The 18,635-nt window shown below is 42.8% G+C and overlaps 2 protein-coding genes across 6 annotated transcripts in view; both read right to left on the bottom strand.

The window, feature by feature from the left end:
- Tsg101 (tumor susceptibility 101) overlaps window positions 1–11,540 on the bottom strand; it is a 33,138-nt gene extending 21,598 nt beyond the window's left edge. For 2 of the 3 annotated variants that reach the window (XM_005087718.4, XM_040733296.1), the window contains exons 1-3: window positions 11,385–11,540; window positions 4,744–4,828; window positions 387–452 (exon numbers count right to left, since the gene is read on the bottom strand). In XM_005087718.4, coding sequence (XP_005087775.1) covers window positions 387–452; window positions 4,744–4,828; window positions 11,385–11,426 — 193 coding nt within the window. In that variant the 5' untranslated portion in view covers window positions 11,427–11,540. Of the gene's footprint in view, window positions 1–386; window positions 453–4,743; window positions 4,829–8,420; window positions 8,563–11,384 lie in introns of those variants that run through there. The other variant, XM_013126455.3, reaches the window with a different exon arrangement.
- A 1,978-nt stretch (window positions 11,541–13,518) lies between these two features.
- Uevld (UEV and lactate/malate dehyrogenase domains) overlaps window positions 13,519–18,635 on the bottom strand; it is a 37,547-nt gene continuing 32,430 nt past the window's right edge. For all 3 annotated transcript variants that reach the window (XM_040733269.1, XM_005087719.4, XM_040733268.1), the window contains exons 11-12: window positions 17,458–17,581; window positions 13,519–16,166 (exon numbers count right to left, since the gene is read on the bottom strand). In XM_040733269.1, coding sequence (XP_040589203.1) covers window positions 16,002–16,166; window positions 17,458–17,581 — 289 coding nt within the window. In that variant the 3' untranslated portion in view covers window positions 13,519–16,001. The remainder of the gene's footprint in view (window positions 16,167–17,457; window positions 17,582–18,635) is intronic.

Here is an 18,635-nt window from a genome sequence, read left to right as displayed (position 1 = left end):
CCTATGGTCACAAAATCCAGACTGCACAGCAGGAGGTCAAACCTACTTCTGTCCCGACTTTGAAGTACCACCTCACCGCTACACAGTACAGCTTCCCACGGTCAGAAAGGAGTGTATGGTGAGGGGGCTGGACTAACAGACACCTAAGATCCCTCCACAGTGCTATGAGTCCATGACCCATCAAATTCCATCTGTACTGTGAGGCACTTGTCTGTCGCTGCATCTTGGCACCACTGAGAGGTAGCAGTGCCAAATAAAGTTGAATGAGAACTGAAGTTAAAAACCCCTGCCTTGTCAAGAAGACCGTTAGAAAGTACATTTAACTCCTTGGCAGCATGTTCTTGTCAGCAGACTCATCACCATGAGAACATAAATGTGTTATTCACCTCTGTAACGCACAGGGATTGTTCCAGTGAGGTTCACCAGCTCCCTGGAACTGCCATCATTAAAAACTGAAAGGAAAAAGCAAAAGTTAATCATGAGCATTTTTGTAGAGATCATTGTGCAAGTTACTCTTTCAGAAACACCAGTTAACTATAGAATGGCATTAACTAGTCAGTGTTCAGTAATAAGACTCCTTCATTGACTCATGTAGTTTAAAAAGCTTTGGGTTACTTGTAAAAATGCATCTGAGTGCTACATTTCCAAATATGAGCTTTTGGTCTCCAACTAACACGATTCTAAGCTCATTTAAGAATCCCTCTAGGCCGGGCGGTGGTGGCACACACCTTTTAATCTCAGCACTTAGGAGGCAGAGGCTGGTGGTTGAGTCCAGCCTGTTCTACGGAGCTAGTTCCAGGACAGCCAGGGCTGTTCAGAGAAACCCTATCTTGAAAAATTATGTTCTCAATAAAGTTGTTTTTAACAATTTCAAGTATATACCAGTAAATAATAAAAATCACCATCAAGGCTGAATATAGTTCATGGAGCACTTATCTAGAATCAAGAGCCTGGGCTTGATGCCTAGTGCCACTAAAAAACGAGGAAGAGGTCACTGCCACATGATGCCATACTAAAAGCTAACCTCCCATTTTGTTTTAGAAACCTCACTCACAGAGGCCTGGGATGTGGCCAAGTTGATGAAGTGCTTGCCTAGACACTTGAAGTCTTGGGTTCCATCACCAGCACTGCATAAACCGGGCACGGTACCGCATGCCTCTAATTCTAGTGCTTGGTGAAGACAGGAGAATCAGAAGTTCAAGACCATCCTCATTTACACAAAAATCCTGTCACTCTCAGTCTCAAGGTGGAATTAAACTACAGTACTGAAAATAGGTGTCTGCACAGTTAAATACAGACACCCTCTTCCAACACATATTGATTTTTATTTTGTGTGTGTTTTGCTTACACTTAAGCGGGCCATATATGCACGCATTCACTGAAGAGAGAAAAGGACATCAGATGCCCTGGAACTGGAGTTACAGGCCGTTGGGAACTGCCATGCAAGTGCTGAGAATTAGACCTGAGTCCTCTGGAAGAGCAGTACGTGCTCCTAACTGCTGAGCCATCTCTCCAAACCATGTACCATGTATTTCCTTTTTTTTTTTCCATGTGGTCTTGGCTGACCTGGAACTCACTCTGTAGCCTAGGCTGGCGTCAAATTCAGAGATCCACCTGCCTCTCTAGTGCTGGGATTGAAGGTGTATGCCACCACTGTTCAGCTCTTTTTTTTTTCTTCTTAAAAAAATTACTTTATGTGTATGAGCATGTATCTCCGTACTATGTGCATGCTTGGAGACCACAAAGACCAGAAAAGAATAGCAGATGCCTTGGAACTAGAGTCAGACAATTGTAAGCTGCCTTTTGGGTGCTGGGAACTGAAATGAACCTGATGGCTTTTCTATCTTTTGCATAATTTGTGTTACAGGGACAGCTTTAATTTTAATGATTGTCTGGAAGGAACACTATCACACAGGGCAAAGGCTGTGCTGTAGATCTGTAGGACACAAGGTCCTTGTTAAACATACAGGGTCTTTTCTTTAACGGCAGGAAGTGGCACTTGTTTACACGCAAGGTCGGAGTAGATGCTGTTTGATAACCTGGGGATCTTTTGTTAGTCTCTGGAGCCAGTTCTCAATCAAGCATTGTTTCTCAGTCACTGGAACCCAACCTCAGGAAAAAGGTCCCATGTACTTTACAAAAGAGTTTGCTATTATGTTTCTTACAAACCCTTCCTCCCTAGGCCCTTGTCCTCAGCGTTGTTTTAGTCAACAAGGGAGTTTAGATGCAGTCTGCAGTCATGCCTTAAGCTTTGTTGTGGCAACTGTCATGAAGAAAGCTTTACTGTATTTAAATATGTAAAAATTAAAACGCTTGCCATCATCAGACTCCAGAAGTTTGAACTAGCCTGGCTAAGTTGTGGTGAACCAAATTTCATTTTTGCCTCTCCACAGACCCTTTTGATGCCGGCCATGACGCTTGTAGGGACCCCCACAAGGATTTATTATGAGACACTTTTCAAAGGATCTTGTATTGAATGGTTGCCTACTGATGGGCTCTGGAGAGGTGACTGGAACATGGAAACCACAGCCTCAGCAGTGGATCAATTTACCAAGTGTTCACAGTGACGGCATTACGAGAAAGTGGTGGACCAAGACGGAGTATCTCGCATCCCAGGCCTCGCTCTCTTCCTTTGCTCCCTTGCTTTATGAAGTGAGCAGCCTTCCTCCACCATATTCTTCTGCCACGAGTTGGTCCCACAGACATGGAGTCAAGAGATCAGAGATCACTGACTAAACTCTGAGACCAAGCCACAGCCTCTCTTTCGTCTTTTTAAATTGGCTGACACATGCCGTAACAAACAAGACAAGCACACAAGCTACACTGGCAACGCCAGCTCTCCTGCTGACAACCGTCTAAGCTTGTGCATTTTAAAATTAGAGTATGGGGGCTGGAGACATGCCTCAGTGGTGAAGAGCTCTGGCTGCTTTTCCAGAGGACCTGAGTTCAAATCCCAGCTACCACATGGTGGCTCACAGCCATCTATAATGAGATCCGGTGCCTTCTTCTGGCCTGCAAGCATGCATGCAGGCAGAACACTGTATATATAATAAGTAAATCTTTAAAAGAATAATAAAGTTAGAATATGTTCTTGGGCAGAGTGACTCATGCCTATAATCCCAACACTTGGGACACTAAGGCAGGAGGATCACCATGAGTTCAATGACAGCCTGAGCCATGTAGTAAGTTCCAGAACAGCTTAGGCTAGAGTTAGACCTTATCTTAAAAATCAAACAGAACAAAAATATTCATTCGTTGAAAGATTACAATTAAACTTAAGGTGTTGTCCACTCTAAAGGCATTTTGATAATAGTTTAGATTGGGTTCAGCCATAGCCATACAAAGTCTGGGTGATGATGCTAGAATCTATCAGTTTTGATTAACAATAAGTTTTAGCATGCAGTAAAAACTACATTTCCAGATGTTCCTTAAGTAACAAATTTATTTTGTCTCAGTATAAAGACAAATTGGCACCTTAAGACCATTATATAGATAAAAAAATACTTTGCAGATTTATAAACTATAAGGGGCAGCTAGTCAAATAGTCTGGTGATGTGCTCCTTAGGAGATCATCAGGTGATGGAGGGGGGGTGGGGGACAGGGAACAAGGGGACAAGTATCAGCAGCTAAGGTCCTTGGCATACCTACGTGACACACCACCTCTCAGCTTCACTGAGGCTGTGAGTTAGCACGCTGACAGTCCTAAGAAATCTTGTTGCAATGAAACTTAGTTTAAAAAATCTGTCTTAATAGACATGATGGGGAGGGGAGACAGACAGAGACAGAGACAGGCAGACTGACTGAATAACTGCATTTACTGCCCAGGCTGGCCTAGATTCCTATGCTCAAGTAGTCCTTGTATTCCAGCTTCTGTTTTTTGTTTTTTGTTTTTTCGAGACAGGGATTCTCTGTAGCTTTGGAGGCTGTCCTAGAACTAGCTCTTGTAGACCAGGCTGGCCTCAAACTCACAGAGAACCGCCTGCCTCTGCCTCCCAAGTGCTGGGATTGAAGGTGTGCACCACCACCGCCCGGCTGTATTCTAGCTTCTTGAGTGGCTGAGATCGCATGGTCATGCTTCCAGGACACGCATTTAATTTTGTTTAATCTGTAACTGTTAAAACTTAACCACAGAATTTTACCTTTAACCTATCCCCTCAGCTACTCTTAGTAACCATCTTCACAACTTTGGTAATGGCCTGGTAGGATGGCTCCATGGAGCAAGGTGGGCACCTATTGCAGAGCCTGATGACCTATGTACAACCCCATAAACTGACATGATGAGAGAACAGACTCCTACAGGTTGTCTTCTGACCTACATATGCATGCTGCAGCGCACACACACACACACACACACACACACACACACACACCTACCCACACACACACACCACTCTCAATATTTTGGAAAAGAAAAAAAATTTGGAAAATGATAAACTAAATTATCTTTAAAATTCCCTCCTATGGGCTGGAGGTATGCATGCTCCCAGGAAACTCTGGGCTTGATCCCCCAAGCCTAAACTTGTGTGTTACTGTGTTAAGGCAGTGCTTTCTCAGACTTTGAAGCAGTCAACAGATCCCTTTTTCAGACTTATACTCTCCTGTTTCCTGACACTTTAGTTAGAAGTAAGTTCAATCATTCAAGTGGAAATAAACAAACTGAAAGGGAAACCAGAAAATTGTAGCTATAAATACCAGGAACAAACTCAATCACAGTGATGGATATTCTTGATGCACAAAACTTACCATACGAATCCAATACAGGTTTGAGATCTTTGTACATAGCGATGACATTGACAGTCTGACGGACAGTTAAATCTCTGTATTTGTACTGAAAAGAAAAAATTACAAAGTTTACTTAAAACCAATGTGTATCACTTTACTGCTTGATTCTCTTTTCTTTTTTTGTTTTTTTGAGGCAGAGTTCTGTGTAGCTCTGGCTGTGCTGGAACTCACAGAGATCCTTCTGCCTCTGCCTCCCAAGTCCTAGGATTAAAGTCGCGTGCCACCACCACCAGGCTGGGTTTTCCTAAAATGGTATTTTGTCTGTTGTAGCCGTCTTGAATCTTCTACTCATCATTAACACTAAAGCCAAGGGGACCTCAAGCTCTCATTTCTTTTTTTTTTTTTAAAGATTTATTTATTTATTACATATACACTGTTCTGTCAAAAGAGGGCACCAGATTGAATTGTAGATGGTTGTGAGCCACCATGTGGTTGCTGGGAGTTGAACTCAGGACCCCTGGAAGAACAGTCAGTGCTCTTAACCTCTGAGCCACCTCTCCAGCCCCAGGCTCTCATTTCTCTTCTGTCACCTATGTAAATGCTCACTGGGGCTGTGCACCACTATTTGTGCTTTTATTCAAGTTAAAAGGGCCACATCAAAAGGGCTCAGCAGTTAAAAGCACTGGCTATTACTCCAGAGGACCCAGGATGGTTTCCCAGCATTCACATGGCAGCTCACAACATTCTCTAACTCGAGTCCCAGGGGAGCCAATGCCCTCTTCTGCAGGTACCAGGCATGCACAAGGTACATGGACATACATGCAGGCATTAAAAAAAGTTCTCATCATTTTTTTTAATTGGGGCTTCCTTTTGTTGCCCAATATGGCTTCAAAATAATGATCTGCCTCAAGTCCTGAGAAGCTGGGGGATTATAGGCTACCTCAAAGACTATGCTGCATTTTTCTTTTAACAGAATCCTTCCCACACTTTCTTCACAACACTGTAGCATTCACTGTCAGTATCCACTGTTACAATAAATCACTCACTGTATTGTTTCTCACCCTACTGGTCTCACCTCTACTCCAGAATTAGCACACAGGTTTAGGCACATCTGTCAGGAGCTAACTAACTGATCATAACACACTGACACTCACAGGTTGACAAGCTCTATCCATGGAAAGTTCTCAATTGGCTTGTCTTAAAAAGCAGAAAAGCAGTTAGCTGCTGGGGATGTGACCCAGAGGTAGAGAGCTCACCTGGCATGCCTATGGTCTGGGTTCAATTCTCTCAGTGCAGGGGAAAAACATAAAAGCAATCGGCTATTCCAACAGAGGCTCCAAGAATGAACAGGAGACAAAGAATCAATATGGCATGGCTCTTTATTGCTAAATTATATTCATCATATGGAGAACACACATTTAACCTAGTATTCAGCTGACAGTGACAGCCTCATCTCTATTTTAACCCACTGCAAGTTTTTGGTGCAAATCTGTCCATCTGACCTATCAAAAGTCCCGTAATTTGTAAAACTGGCTGCTCACTTCATTCTCTTGGTATATTTTAACATACACGATCCTTTGAATTAGTTTTTGAATCTAAAAGTTTTGACAGTCAAGATTTTGATGTTTTCTCTCTTGTTAGCAAGTTCATTGCAGAGACCGTCATGCTTCTTCACTGGGAAGAAACGTGTCTGAGAATTCCTGTGGTGTCAGCAATCATCAGTTAATGTCTAGAATGATTCTCTTTAAACCTACTACAGTTTTAGAAATTCCACCGTGGAGACAGTGACAAATGATCAAATCTGGATATGTTTGCAGGCAAACACTGTAGGATTTTCTGTGATGGGAAAAGAGGTCTCAAGGGTAGCTTCTATAATTTTTGCCTCAGCAACATCAGCCTTCATCAAAATTGTTTATTAAAGTCACCATGCCTGCTATAAGGTGTGTCGTGTCCAACTCTGTCTTCATTTTATTTATAAGCGGTACTTGACCAAGTTGATTTCTCCGTTTTAAAATGTGTTCTCAGGCTGGTAAGATGGCTCAGCAGGTTAAGGCCCGAAAGTCTGAATCTAATCCCCCAAGACTTACATGGTAGAAAGGAATGGACTCTGACGAATTATATTGTCATTTCCATATGCTCACTGCTGCAAGTGTAAGTGCATACGTGTGCGCATGTGCGTGAGGGCACATACACATATGTGTAATGAAGAAGTAAAAACAAAAACAAGATGTACCTTCATTTGTTTTTTAAAGAATCAAAGCCTGACTTGTTTCTCCTCTAATCAATTGTTATTGAGCCACAGGACTCCTTATCTTTTTCATCTAATTTCACTTCTTTGGTGTTCTTGCTTGTGTGTGTGTTTTTTTAAGATTTATTTATTTATTATGTATACAGTGTTCTGCCTACATGTATGCCTACAGGCCAGAGAGGACACCAGATATCATTACAGATGGCTGTGAGCCACCATGTGGTTGCTGGGAATTGAACTCTGGACCTCTGGAAGAGCAGGCAGTGCTCTTAACCTCTGAGCCATCTCTCTAGCCCCCTTTGTGTTTTTAAATGTTAAAACTCCCACATTAAAGATTTCCATTAAAGGGCTGGCAAGATGGGTCAGTAAGTAAAGGAGCTTACTGGCCAAGTTTACCACCCACTTTTGATCCCTAGAATCCACATGGCAGAGAGAGAACTGACGTCGGTGAGTTGTCTTCTGACCTTCAAATGCTCACCTTGGTGTATTTGCACCAATATACACATGCACATCTTTTCTAAAGACTTGCATTCTGAACCTCTTCAATAACCACCAGACATGTACAGTAGTCCTTTCTTTCTGCAGTTTCAGTGAGCCATGGTCAACCTCAATTCTAAAATATTTAATAGAAAATTCTAGAAATACATAATTCATATAAGTTAAACTTCATTTCTTTCCTCTTTTTTTTTTTTTTCCTTTCCTCTAGAAACAGAATTTCTCTGTGTGGCCACAGGCATGGCTGTCCTGGAACTCGCTCTGTGGACCAGGCTGGCCTTGAACTCACAGAGATCTGCCTGCCTCTGCCAAATGCTGGGACTGGGATCAAAGGTATGCACCACCACTACCTAGCTAAATTGCATTTCTAAGTAGCATGGTATCTTGATGAACATTTCAGTCCCACTAGCCTGTCCAGGAAGTGAGTCATCTCTTTATATAGTCATCACACTATATAGGCTACCCCACCTGTTCGAGACTGACAGGCCTAAGATCAACTGTCCCAGTGCTTGTGTTCAAAGAACTATTTTACTCAATGAGCCTGAAGTTTAAGAGTAATAACTCCAGAAATTCCATTAGAATGCATTTTTAAATTGTTCTACCGTGTTACATTTATTATTAACCTCCTACTGTTAACTTGTAAGTTAAATGTTCTATATGGATGCATGCAGAGGAAAAATCACAATGTATTCAGGTTCAATGTATCTATCTGTTTTGTCTTGGAAAGCATCACCCATGGGTAGAAGAGGAGACGGGCTGTATACAATACACCCAATTACCATTCTGACAGTTGCCCAGAATTAGAATGAAATATTAACCTGATCAGGAATAAAACTCCTTAAAATACTCCCAATTTTCTTCTTCCCACATCCTAACTCCTGCAGCTGTACCAAACCTTGGAAATTATCCTCAAGCATCTCTGTCTCAATCCACAACAAATCCTCCTCTGAATTACCTTCAAAATATATCCAAAATCTTGGGTTGAAGAGATGGCTTAGTGGCTAAGGGCACTTGCTTCTCTTGCAAAGGAACCAAGTTTAATTCCCAAGACTCACATCGGGAGACTCAGAACTGCCTGTAACTCCAGTTCCAGGGGATCCAATGCCCTCTTCTGGCTTCTGTGGGCTCCCACGTGTACATATACATAATACAGACAGACATACACTTAAAAATAATTCCTTTAACAAATGTATGTATACATCTATCTCCAGAGCCTGCCTTCTGCCTTCATAGCTACAAGCAAGGTCTAAGGCGGCGGCAGGTGATGTCTCACTTCCACTGTTACACCCTAATCCAAGATAGCACCTAGAGTGGTCCTGTTACAACTCACACCAACTGGGCTGGGGGTCGTGACTCCTGCCTTTACTCTCAGTGGCAGAGGCAGGTGGGCTTCTGCTAGAGGTCAGCCTGGTCCTGGGGGAGCAGGAAGCTAGAGACATGGCTTAGTGGTTAAAGGCACATATTGCTCTTGAAGAGCGACAGAGTTCAGGTTCCAGTACCCACCCAGGTGGTTCACCAATGCCTGTAACTAGCTCCAGAAGGATCTAATACATTCGGCCTCTGTGTGCACCTGTATTCATGTGCACATACCCACACACTTGCTTTTTGGGGAAGGGGGGATGACAGGGTCTCACTGTGTAGCTTTGTCTGGCCTTGAACTCACAGAGACCTGCTATTAAAGTTGTGTGGGGTACTACATCTGGCTCCATATACATAATTAAAAAAAAACAACAATTGTTCACGATCATAATCCAGCCAAATGCTGAAGTGCTTCCACTGGCTGGCAAGACTCTCCGAATCTCCCATACCACTGCTCTCCATGTCAAATACCATCGCTTCCTGGCCCGCTCTCGGCTAGACACTCTTTTGCTGGCAGACTTCTGCTTCAAGCCTTTGCACTTATCTTTCCTTCTTCCTAGAATGTTCTCACCCCCAGGTTGCTCCAAAGCTCATTTCCTTTTACTGTCGGTTTCTGTTCAAATAGCACTTTCCCCCTTACTACCTGGTGGAAAACTATGGCCTTACCATGATTGTCTATTTCTTCCCAATCTACTTTCCTCAAAAGCTGCTATCAACTTTTCAGTATTATTACCATGATTTTGATGATTATTGTTGTCTATGTAATTAAGTTCAGAAGGACAATTTTAGTCTAATTGTTCACACTGTTGCATCTCACAATTTATGGTACAAGAGCACCTTTTTTTCTTTTTTTGGAGACAGGGTCTGACCAACTCAAAACTCAGATTTGCCCGCCTTTGTGTCCCAATCAATAAATGGTGTGCACCACCATTTTCAGCTCAATGCAACTTTTAATGTGACCACATTTTTCTACCCAGTTAGTAGTGACTCATCATCTATTGTAAACAAAATATTGTACATAAAAGCAGAAGGCTGCTAGTATGACAAAGTTATTTGCATAAAGCAAGATGAACTAACAGTAGAAATATACTTAATTGATAAAATCACAACCAATGCTAACGAAAATGTGTTTGGATGGCAGCTAAGATAGATTCAAAGGAGAGAACTGATCTGTAGTAATATTAAAACTGGCCCTTCCCCCATGGGCCAGAATATCTTGATGAGGGTTGAAATTCCCCAATCAGATGAAGTTAATGGGCTGTATCAGGTTCCTCTAAAACAGTGGTTCTCTATCTGTGGGTCACCACCCCTCTGGGGGTCAAATGAACCCTTCCAAGGGTCGCCTAAGAAAGACCATTGGAAAACACAGACGTTTATGTAACAAGACACAGCAGTAGTAAAATTACTGAAGCAACAAAATAATTTTATGGTTGGGGGGTCACCCCAACAGTAGGAACTGTACTAAAGGGTTGAAGCATTAGGGAAGTTGAGAATCACTGCTCTAAACACTTAATTGGAGCTTTGAAAAAGAAATGAAGATAAACGTTACCACACGGATCTTTACATGGGCCACCAAGGTTCACCCTAAGCCCCACTCTGTTATTAGGGATAACAAGGGGGGAGAAAAAAAAATCAAGTCGCCTAGAAGATATGGTTAGACAACGAAAACACAGAGGTTTGATCTTCAAGGACTGTGAGCATGAATTTAGTAGATAAAAAGTCTCTTTCACGATTTTTTAAACATCATTTTTTGTTTGCTTTGAAACAGGATCTGTATATCCCAGATTGGTCTGGAACTCGTGGATCTGTGCCTACTGAGTGCTGGAATTAAAGGCCTGTGCAACCACGCCCAGTTTATTAGTGTTTCCTTGTAAATTGAAAACCTCTTAAACCTACGATCTCTATCCTCCTTGCTTTGATAAAAGTATCAAAGCCAACTCGATGAACTGGAGGAGTTGGGGCTCAACCACTACACGGATTTTATTCCAATTAAACCTGGCAAATTACAAAAAAAGCATTCCGGAGTCAAGCGTCCCGTGTCATCATCAAACTAAGGAAAATAATATGCAAAGTATCTAAAAGCCCCTTTAAAAAGTGAAAGGGAGAAAAAAAAAGATCCACAACCAGTCAAGCGGTGCGAATTCCAAGTTCAACTCAAAGTAAACAGGTAAACAAACTGAGTTAATCACAGTTAATGCACGAAATGGAACGGAACTGCGGAGTTCTCCGGAGCGGGGAGGGACGGGCATTCTAGATTGTCTGGCCGCTCTCCTTCAGGGATCCAATTGCACCAACAGCTTCCGAGCTCCGGCGGGCCGGGCCGGGCCGGAGAGAGGCGTGCGGGGACCGGCTCTGAGCAGGGCCAGGCTCTGGCCCGCAGGACAAGGCGGCTGCAGGGCCTCTCGGGACGGCCAGCAGCGCCGGGCGGCCAGCAGCGGCCGCGCCAGGCACGACCCCGCTTTTGTTGATGGAGGCGAAGGCGGGAAGGGGGCCGCTCGGCTGAGAGAGGAAGCAGCCTCAGCCCCAGCCCGCGGGGCTGCCCATGAGGGAGCGGGCTCACCTTGGACATCATCTTCTTCAGCTGACTCTCGGACACCGCCATGGCGCGCGCCTCCGTCCCCGCAGGCAGAGGGTCAGCGCCACGGGGCCGCCCCAGGCCGCCAGACAATCGCCGCCGCCGCCCCGCCCCCGCCGAGCAGGAAGCCGGCGCGCCGTGCTTCCGCTTCCTGCGCGCCACTTCCGGGGACGCCGCTCTGGGACCGGAGACTGGGGCGTGGCGTGGGATCGGATGGATGCCCGCCGTCGCGAGCCGCACGGAGCCTCTTGGCCAGCGTCTCTGCGGGCCGCTTGCGAGCCTCGCCTCGCCTCGTCTCGCCTCGCGACGTCCCGCGGACGGCCCTGGGCCCGCGCCACTCGCTTGATAGCTTGTGGGCCTTTCCGGCCGCAGGAGTTAACCCTGACTGTCTTGCGTTTTTGGTGTTACTTTTTAAACGCTCGAAAAAGCCCTTTATGCTGTGTTCGCCAGGGCCCAGCAAGGGGCTCTCTTTCTCAAGAAGACAGTAATTTACTTTTAATCACTCCCTTTCCCGAATAATTCGTGTGCACTCAAGGCTGCAGCCTCCCACGCAAGTCTCTGATAGCAGATTTGATTTCAAATTAGAAACGAATTTCCCCCCTTTGAACCATCTCTCCAGTGTTAATCCCAAAGATGCGAGGGAAAGCCCACCGTCCCAAATCATCAAGGCCAAATTAACTCGAGTGAAGCGATTTAAGCAAGGTTTTTCATTTGTACACCGGCTGCCAGCTTTGGACAGGAGCAGGGTAAGGGTTTTTATAGCTCAGAGCTAGGGGTTTCCCATACTGGGGATTTGGCCAGTAACTAGGCATAGTTAGAGAAGCAGAACAGAACAAACTGGTCATAACAAAGGGGGGGGGGCAGGGGAGATGGCTGAGCGGTTGAGAGTATTGGTTGTCCTTTCAGAGGACGCACGTTCAATCCCCAGCACCCACATGACCGCTCATAACTGTAACTCCAGATCCAGGGGATCCCACACCCTCATACAAGGCAGTCACAACAACAGGTGGTCGTATCCTGTGGCAGTGCAGAGCCATTCGTACTTAAGGTTACAGGTGGGGGGGCATAGCCCAATCCTTGAGAAGCAGAGATTTAATCATAACCAGGAACAAACCTAGCTTGTCTTTAGTGGCCACCAGGTGGTACACATACATATATACAATGCAGGCAAAACACTCATTCCCATATAATCTTTTAAAAACTGTTAGTGACATATCAACCATTAATTCTTATTTTATAAACACAGTCATATAAAGCCTAGGATAGACAGTCGTGAAAGATATCTGGAAGGTCTTAGTATATAGTGCAACACTATCAATTCCCTTCTAAGCCAAACTGAACAAGAGGTCTATCTAAGTGAAAGAGTCATGTCAGCATAGCTCATCCAAATAGGTCACATCAGCCTTGAGTTACTGTCAGGTCTAGTCAAACCTCAGTCTAGCCTGCTGTGCCCCTTGTTTCAGGTTGTTCAGAAGCCTGCCTGGAAGCTGAGAGATGGCTTAGTGGTTAAAAGTGCTTGTTCACAGTATGAGGGCCAGAGTTCAGATCTCACAGGGCATTCCTACCCACACCTGTAACATCTACAGCACTAGCTTCAAGAGCCGTGAAGGCGTGAGTCCCAGGATCAGGAGGAGGCTGTGCTTCAAGGAACAGGATGAGAGTGATGGAGGAGTGCACTGAATGCTTCCCGCCCCCTCCCCCACCATGCCTTTAAAAATACTCCAAAAGAGCAGTTTTAAATTGTTCTTAAAGTTGTAGCTTACTTAGAAACTAGAGCAACTGTTTCTATGAATTTGAGGAGTGCTAAGTAATGCACTGCTTTTGATGTTTTCTTAACTAGGTGTGGTGATCTATAATCTATAATTGAAGTCTTGGGATGCTAAGGCAAGATAATTAAAAGATTGAGTTCTGTATAGCTTATATAACACTATCCTGTTTCAAAAGTTTTCTATCCAAAACATATATCTTTTAAATTTGTAAACAATTGATGAAGGTCATTTTCTTCACTTTGCACTTAAGCCACTTAAATGCATAATGGATGTGGGTGCTCTGAGAATGACATGAAAAATAACTCTTTAATCTGAATGTATTTTCTGTCACTTAATCAGACATCACATGGTCCTTTTAAAGTCAAAGTTTATTTCGTTAATTATTTTTTATATTTACAGAAAACAATGTAAATTGGAAAATGAAAAATATACCTTACAGTATCAAAAAACATTGTAATCCAAGCCCCAATAAAAACCATGAGGTCCTGCATGATTTTGGAAAGTGAAAGTTTCCCCCTCCTTGTCAGATGGCAAAGAAGAAAAAACATTTTACTTAACAGTGTTTTTTAAATGAGGAAATAAGTCCTTCACTAGTTTTTCCCAAAACCTGAATTTCAGAACATAATAAGAAAAAAAAATCAGTTAGGATTTATAACATGATACAGGATTGAAACTTGTCAGATTGTAGATATTACCCAGGAAATGACACTACTGCAGATCCTGTTCTTGTGCCTCAGATGAGAAATACATGAACACTGTATATTTCCCACTGGTTTTGAGACTGATACAATATATAGGTTACTCAAGTCAACATCATTTAAACCATTAAAAAAATTCAGAGAAAATGAAAGTTCCCAGACAAAAGCTCTGTGATTGTTAATAGTCACCAAATCAAAACGAGTTGGTGGTGATGGCACCACTTGACTTACATGGAACTTACGATTGCTGCTTAACTGAAGGAAGTGTGTGCTACAGAAAATGGCTTCTGTACTATGGCCTTTTGAGGTCAAACTCTAACAAAATACCAGGAGTAATGGTGAGTGTTCAAAAATATCTGTTATACTGACATTTCTTTCTATAATTAACATAGTTCTTGGCAGTTTATTGTTATAACATTATGCAGTTGGTTTATTGTTCAAGAGAGTTATTAGATTTTAGAAACTAGGTTGTGGATGAACTACGACACTGGAAGACTTGCCCAGCAAGCATCAGATTCTGGATTAGATCCCCACAAACAGAACAGAACAGAAATTGTTGCTAGGCATGGTAACTCACACTCATGAGACTTTGGTCTCAAAAGCAAATGAAGACAGCCATATAGTGGTGGCACATGCCTTTAATCCCAGCACTTGGGAGGCAGAGGCAGGCCGATTGATCCAGTTTGAGGTCAATAATTCTTTTTTTTTTTCTTCCAATACATGGTTTCTCTGTGGCTTTGAAGGCTGTCCTGGAACTAGCTCTTGTAGACCAGGCTGGTCTCAAACTCACAGATATCTGGCTGCCTCTGCCTCTTGAGTGCTGGGATTAAAGGTGTGTGCCACCACTGCCCAGCCTGGTTTATTATTCTATAATATTGAGGTTTAAGACAGCCAGGACCACATAAAGACCCTGTCTCAAAAACAAAAACAAACAAACAAAAAAAAAAAAAACCACAAAAAAACAAAAACAAACAAAAGAACCCCACCCACACAAGAATGGAATTAATCTTTTCAAAATATCCCAAGCCTCAACTACTTTAGTTAAGTGTATTGTGATAACCTGGCTTTACACCTTTAGGCCTCCCACAGCCCCTGTTGCTACCTATACAAAGCAAAGGTTGTACAGGTAAGTAATGTTCCTTGGGACCTATGCAATCTTAGAAACCAAAGTCAATCCTCCTCTGTAATGGAGACTGTCCCTACCTCAGCCAGTCAATGTAAGCAGCTCACTATACAGGAGCCATGTCACCGTGCTGTCTCTTCCACATGGAAATACTGATTGATCAATACCAAGGTATAGTCAGAACTGTTTCTTCTGGAATGACTAAGGCTTGTTCAGAAGCAGCAAACCAAGGCTTCTTTCCCTTATGACCAATGTTTTTTAGGAAAGTCTCTTACTTTTGTCTCAAAATATACTGCTTGGCTGTTATTATCTACGGCCACAGAAAAACACCTTTTCTATTAACAGTCTTAAGATACATTTGAGATCTTCTAGCCCAGGAAGAGGTTATTATAGAAATCTTCAGAAAGGAAATTACATTGGAAATTAAGTCACATATTATTTTTCATTTAAAATTTAAATTTAAAATTCCATTTAACCAATTTAAAATGCATACTAAAATCCTTTCCAATGTTTGGTAGCTAGTGAATTTGAAGAAGGAAAATAAAATGCTTTGCCATTATTATCAACAGGATCTTGCAAAAGAAGCAAGTTAATCCATAAAGCTAAGATTCTTTGAATGTATGCCTACCACAGACTTTGTGCCCATCCTACCTTCAGCTTACCATGCTTAAATAAATTTCCAATAGGAATCTTTAAGGAATGAGTTTCTTTCAGAAAATCTCTAAAGTGCTAAATGTGCCTTATGTTAGGACATGCAATTTATAAATGATATACAATACAAACAAATATTTATCCCTGCTACAAGTTTAAACAACAGTATAGGTATGTCAAAAACTCCCAAAGAAATTATATCCTTTCCCATTCTCAAGGTTTCAAATTAAAAAGCTAGCTAAGAAGCCATCTACTATAAGGGCTGTTTGTAAGAACAGATAGTAAGTTACAGAAGTTCCCAAAACTATGTGTGCTTGTGGGATTAAGTAAGCTTCCCCCTTCAGGTGACTGCACTTGGAAATCACAGTTTCAGCTGTTGTTGGAGACTGTGGATTGAGGACCCACTGTTTTGGAGTGTCTCAGTCATTGGGTCTTCTCCTGTGGTTTTGATGACTTCAGATACTCCACTGGTTCCTAGGATGCATGGCAAACTTAAAAACACTTCATTATCTAAGCCATAATATCCCTGAAATGAAAAGGATGGGGTTATAATAAAGTCGAATTACCACAGAATATTAAAGTCATGGTGCTGGAGAGATGATCCAGCAGTTAAGAGTGTATACCGCTCTCCTAGAGGATCTGAGTAGTTCCCAGTCCTCATGCCAGGCAGCTCACAAGAGCCTGCAACTCCAGCTTCAGGAGTTATAGCCTCCATGGGCACCTGCACTCACATGCACAACCCTTGCCATATACATAACTAAAGTAATAAAAACAAATTTAAAAAGTAAGAGGGTGAAAAGAATTCTCCCTTGCTTTTCTAGTTCTATTATAAAGTGACAAAAGTTAAACTTAATTTGTTTACTTATTTTCTCTTTATTATTATTATTATTTTCTTTTAAAATAAAATCTTATTATATATAGTGTTCTGTCTGTATGTGTGTTGCTGGCCAGAAGAGGGCACCAGATCTCACTACTGATGGTTGTGAGCCATCATGTGGTTGCTGGAAATTGAACTCAAGACCTCTGGAAGAGTAGTCAATTGTCTTAATCACTGAGCCATCTCTCCACTCCTGTTTACTGATGTTCTAAACTCAAGCTATGGCCCCAAAAATGTTTCAGCCAGGAGGAGCCTGGTCAGAGACACTCTCTTTGCAGGGAGGTAAACCAGTTGTCTGCAACATGGCCAGCAGCTAGAGACTAATCCAAAGAGGGACAGTGGAGTCTTTGGGGAAAGACTCTGAGCCCAGCCACACACAATATGTTATTATTATTTTTTTGTTTTGTTTTTTGAGACAGGGTTTCTCTGTGGCTTTGGAGGCTGTCCTGGAACTAGCTCTTGTAGACCAGGCTGGCCTCGAACTCACAGAGATCCACCTGCCTCTGCCTCCCGAGTGCTGGGATTAAAGGCGTGCCCTACCAACGCCCGGCTTCACAATATGTTATTTTAAATTTTCTTCCCACATTGTACTTCCTTCCTAGAGTTCAAGAAAATCTGCCCCAGCATTTATACCTACGTTAGCTGTGTTTTGGGGGGAAATTTATGCTCTGGTAAAAGGGGGAAGACTGCTGGGTGACTTGCTGGCATAGGTGATAATGACTACCAGGAAAAGCACAGGTTACATGAACACCTTTCAAAGGTCCCCAAGCTGTATGGGAGTGAAGGGGCAAGCTGATCATGCAGATTTCCCACAGCAAAGCAACTCAACTTTCAATGTCTTACACAAAAGCTGCTGGTGCTGACACTGCAGTTCTGCTGCCTTTATACAATTGATGTCAAAAACATCAAAGTCCAAAATACACGAATGGAAATAAGTTACCTTTGCTAGAGTTGATACAGAATGCACTTTCTTCTTATTATTTACAATAGTGTCCACCAGGTCAGCCACAGACAGTCCAACAGACCAAGATCTCTGGCCTTTTACTCTCAACAGTTCCATGGCTCTAGAATACAAGAGAGAGAAAGATGTCAGAAAAGTTAAGAAGGCTTGCTTTTCCTAAGATGTAAGATCCATAGTTCACAGAGGAAACACAAATACTCCATACCATAAAAAAGATGCTCACCATCATCAACTAAGTAGTTCTAAACAGTAAGTATCAGCTGGGTGTGGCGGCACATGCCTTTAACCCCGGCACTTGGGGAGGTACAGGAAGACAGGAAGACAGAACTCTGTGAGTTCCAGACTAGCCAGGACTAACTCTGCCTCATACACACACAGACAAAAAAAAAAAACTGAACAAAAAGCCATATAAATATCAGTTCAGAGCCGGGCGGTGGTGGCGCACGCCTTTAATCCCAGCACTGGGGAGGCAGAGGCAGGCGGATCTCTGTGAGTTCGAGGCCGGGCTGGACCGACAGCCTCCAAAACAATACAGAGAAACCCTGTCTCGAAAAACCAAAAAAAAAAAAAAAAAAAAAAAAAAAAAAAGATAAATATCAGTTCAGTCTAACAACACTGACAATGATAAAAAGGAATGATAACTAGTTTGGGGGATTGTATGAAGAAAGTAGCAGTTATAATCGCCGCTAAGAATATAAAGCAATGTCAAGGAAAACCGAAAGCACTGATCTAGAAACCCCTTTTCTCATCCTTTGTCCTATAGGTCAAAGTGTGCAAAGGTATACGTAAGAGCATGTTTTCTGTATTTGAGAAAAACTTATCAAAAGGGAACTAGTTAAATTAGCCACTGCCACATGCCACACCACATAGCTCTTACAAAAATAAGGCTGGGGCTGGAGCGATGGCTCAGAGGTTGGAAAGCACAGGCTGCTTTTCCACAAGACCAGTTCAGGTCCCAGCACCCAAGTCAGGAAGCTCACAAAACTGCCAGTAACTCCAGCCCCAGGGGAGCAGACACCCTCTTCTAGCACCCATGCATGCGCGCATGCGTGTACAAACACACACACACACACACACACACACACACACACACACGAACAAAAATAAGTCACAGAAAAGAAGGGAGGCTGGTACCATCTATTTTCAGACCATTTGTT

The sequence above is a fragment of the Mesocricetus auratus genome, unplaced genomic scaffold (assembly GCF_017639785.1).
Source record: "Mesocricetus auratus isolate SY011 unplaced genomic scaffold, BCM_Maur_2.0 Super-Scaffold_100030, whole genome shotgun sequence".
Classification (NCBI taxonomy): Eukaryota; Metazoa; Chordata; class Mammalia; order Rodentia; family Cricetidae; genus Mesocricetus; species Mesocricetus auratus.
This window is presented reverse-complemented; position numbering and strand designations above follow the sequence as displayed.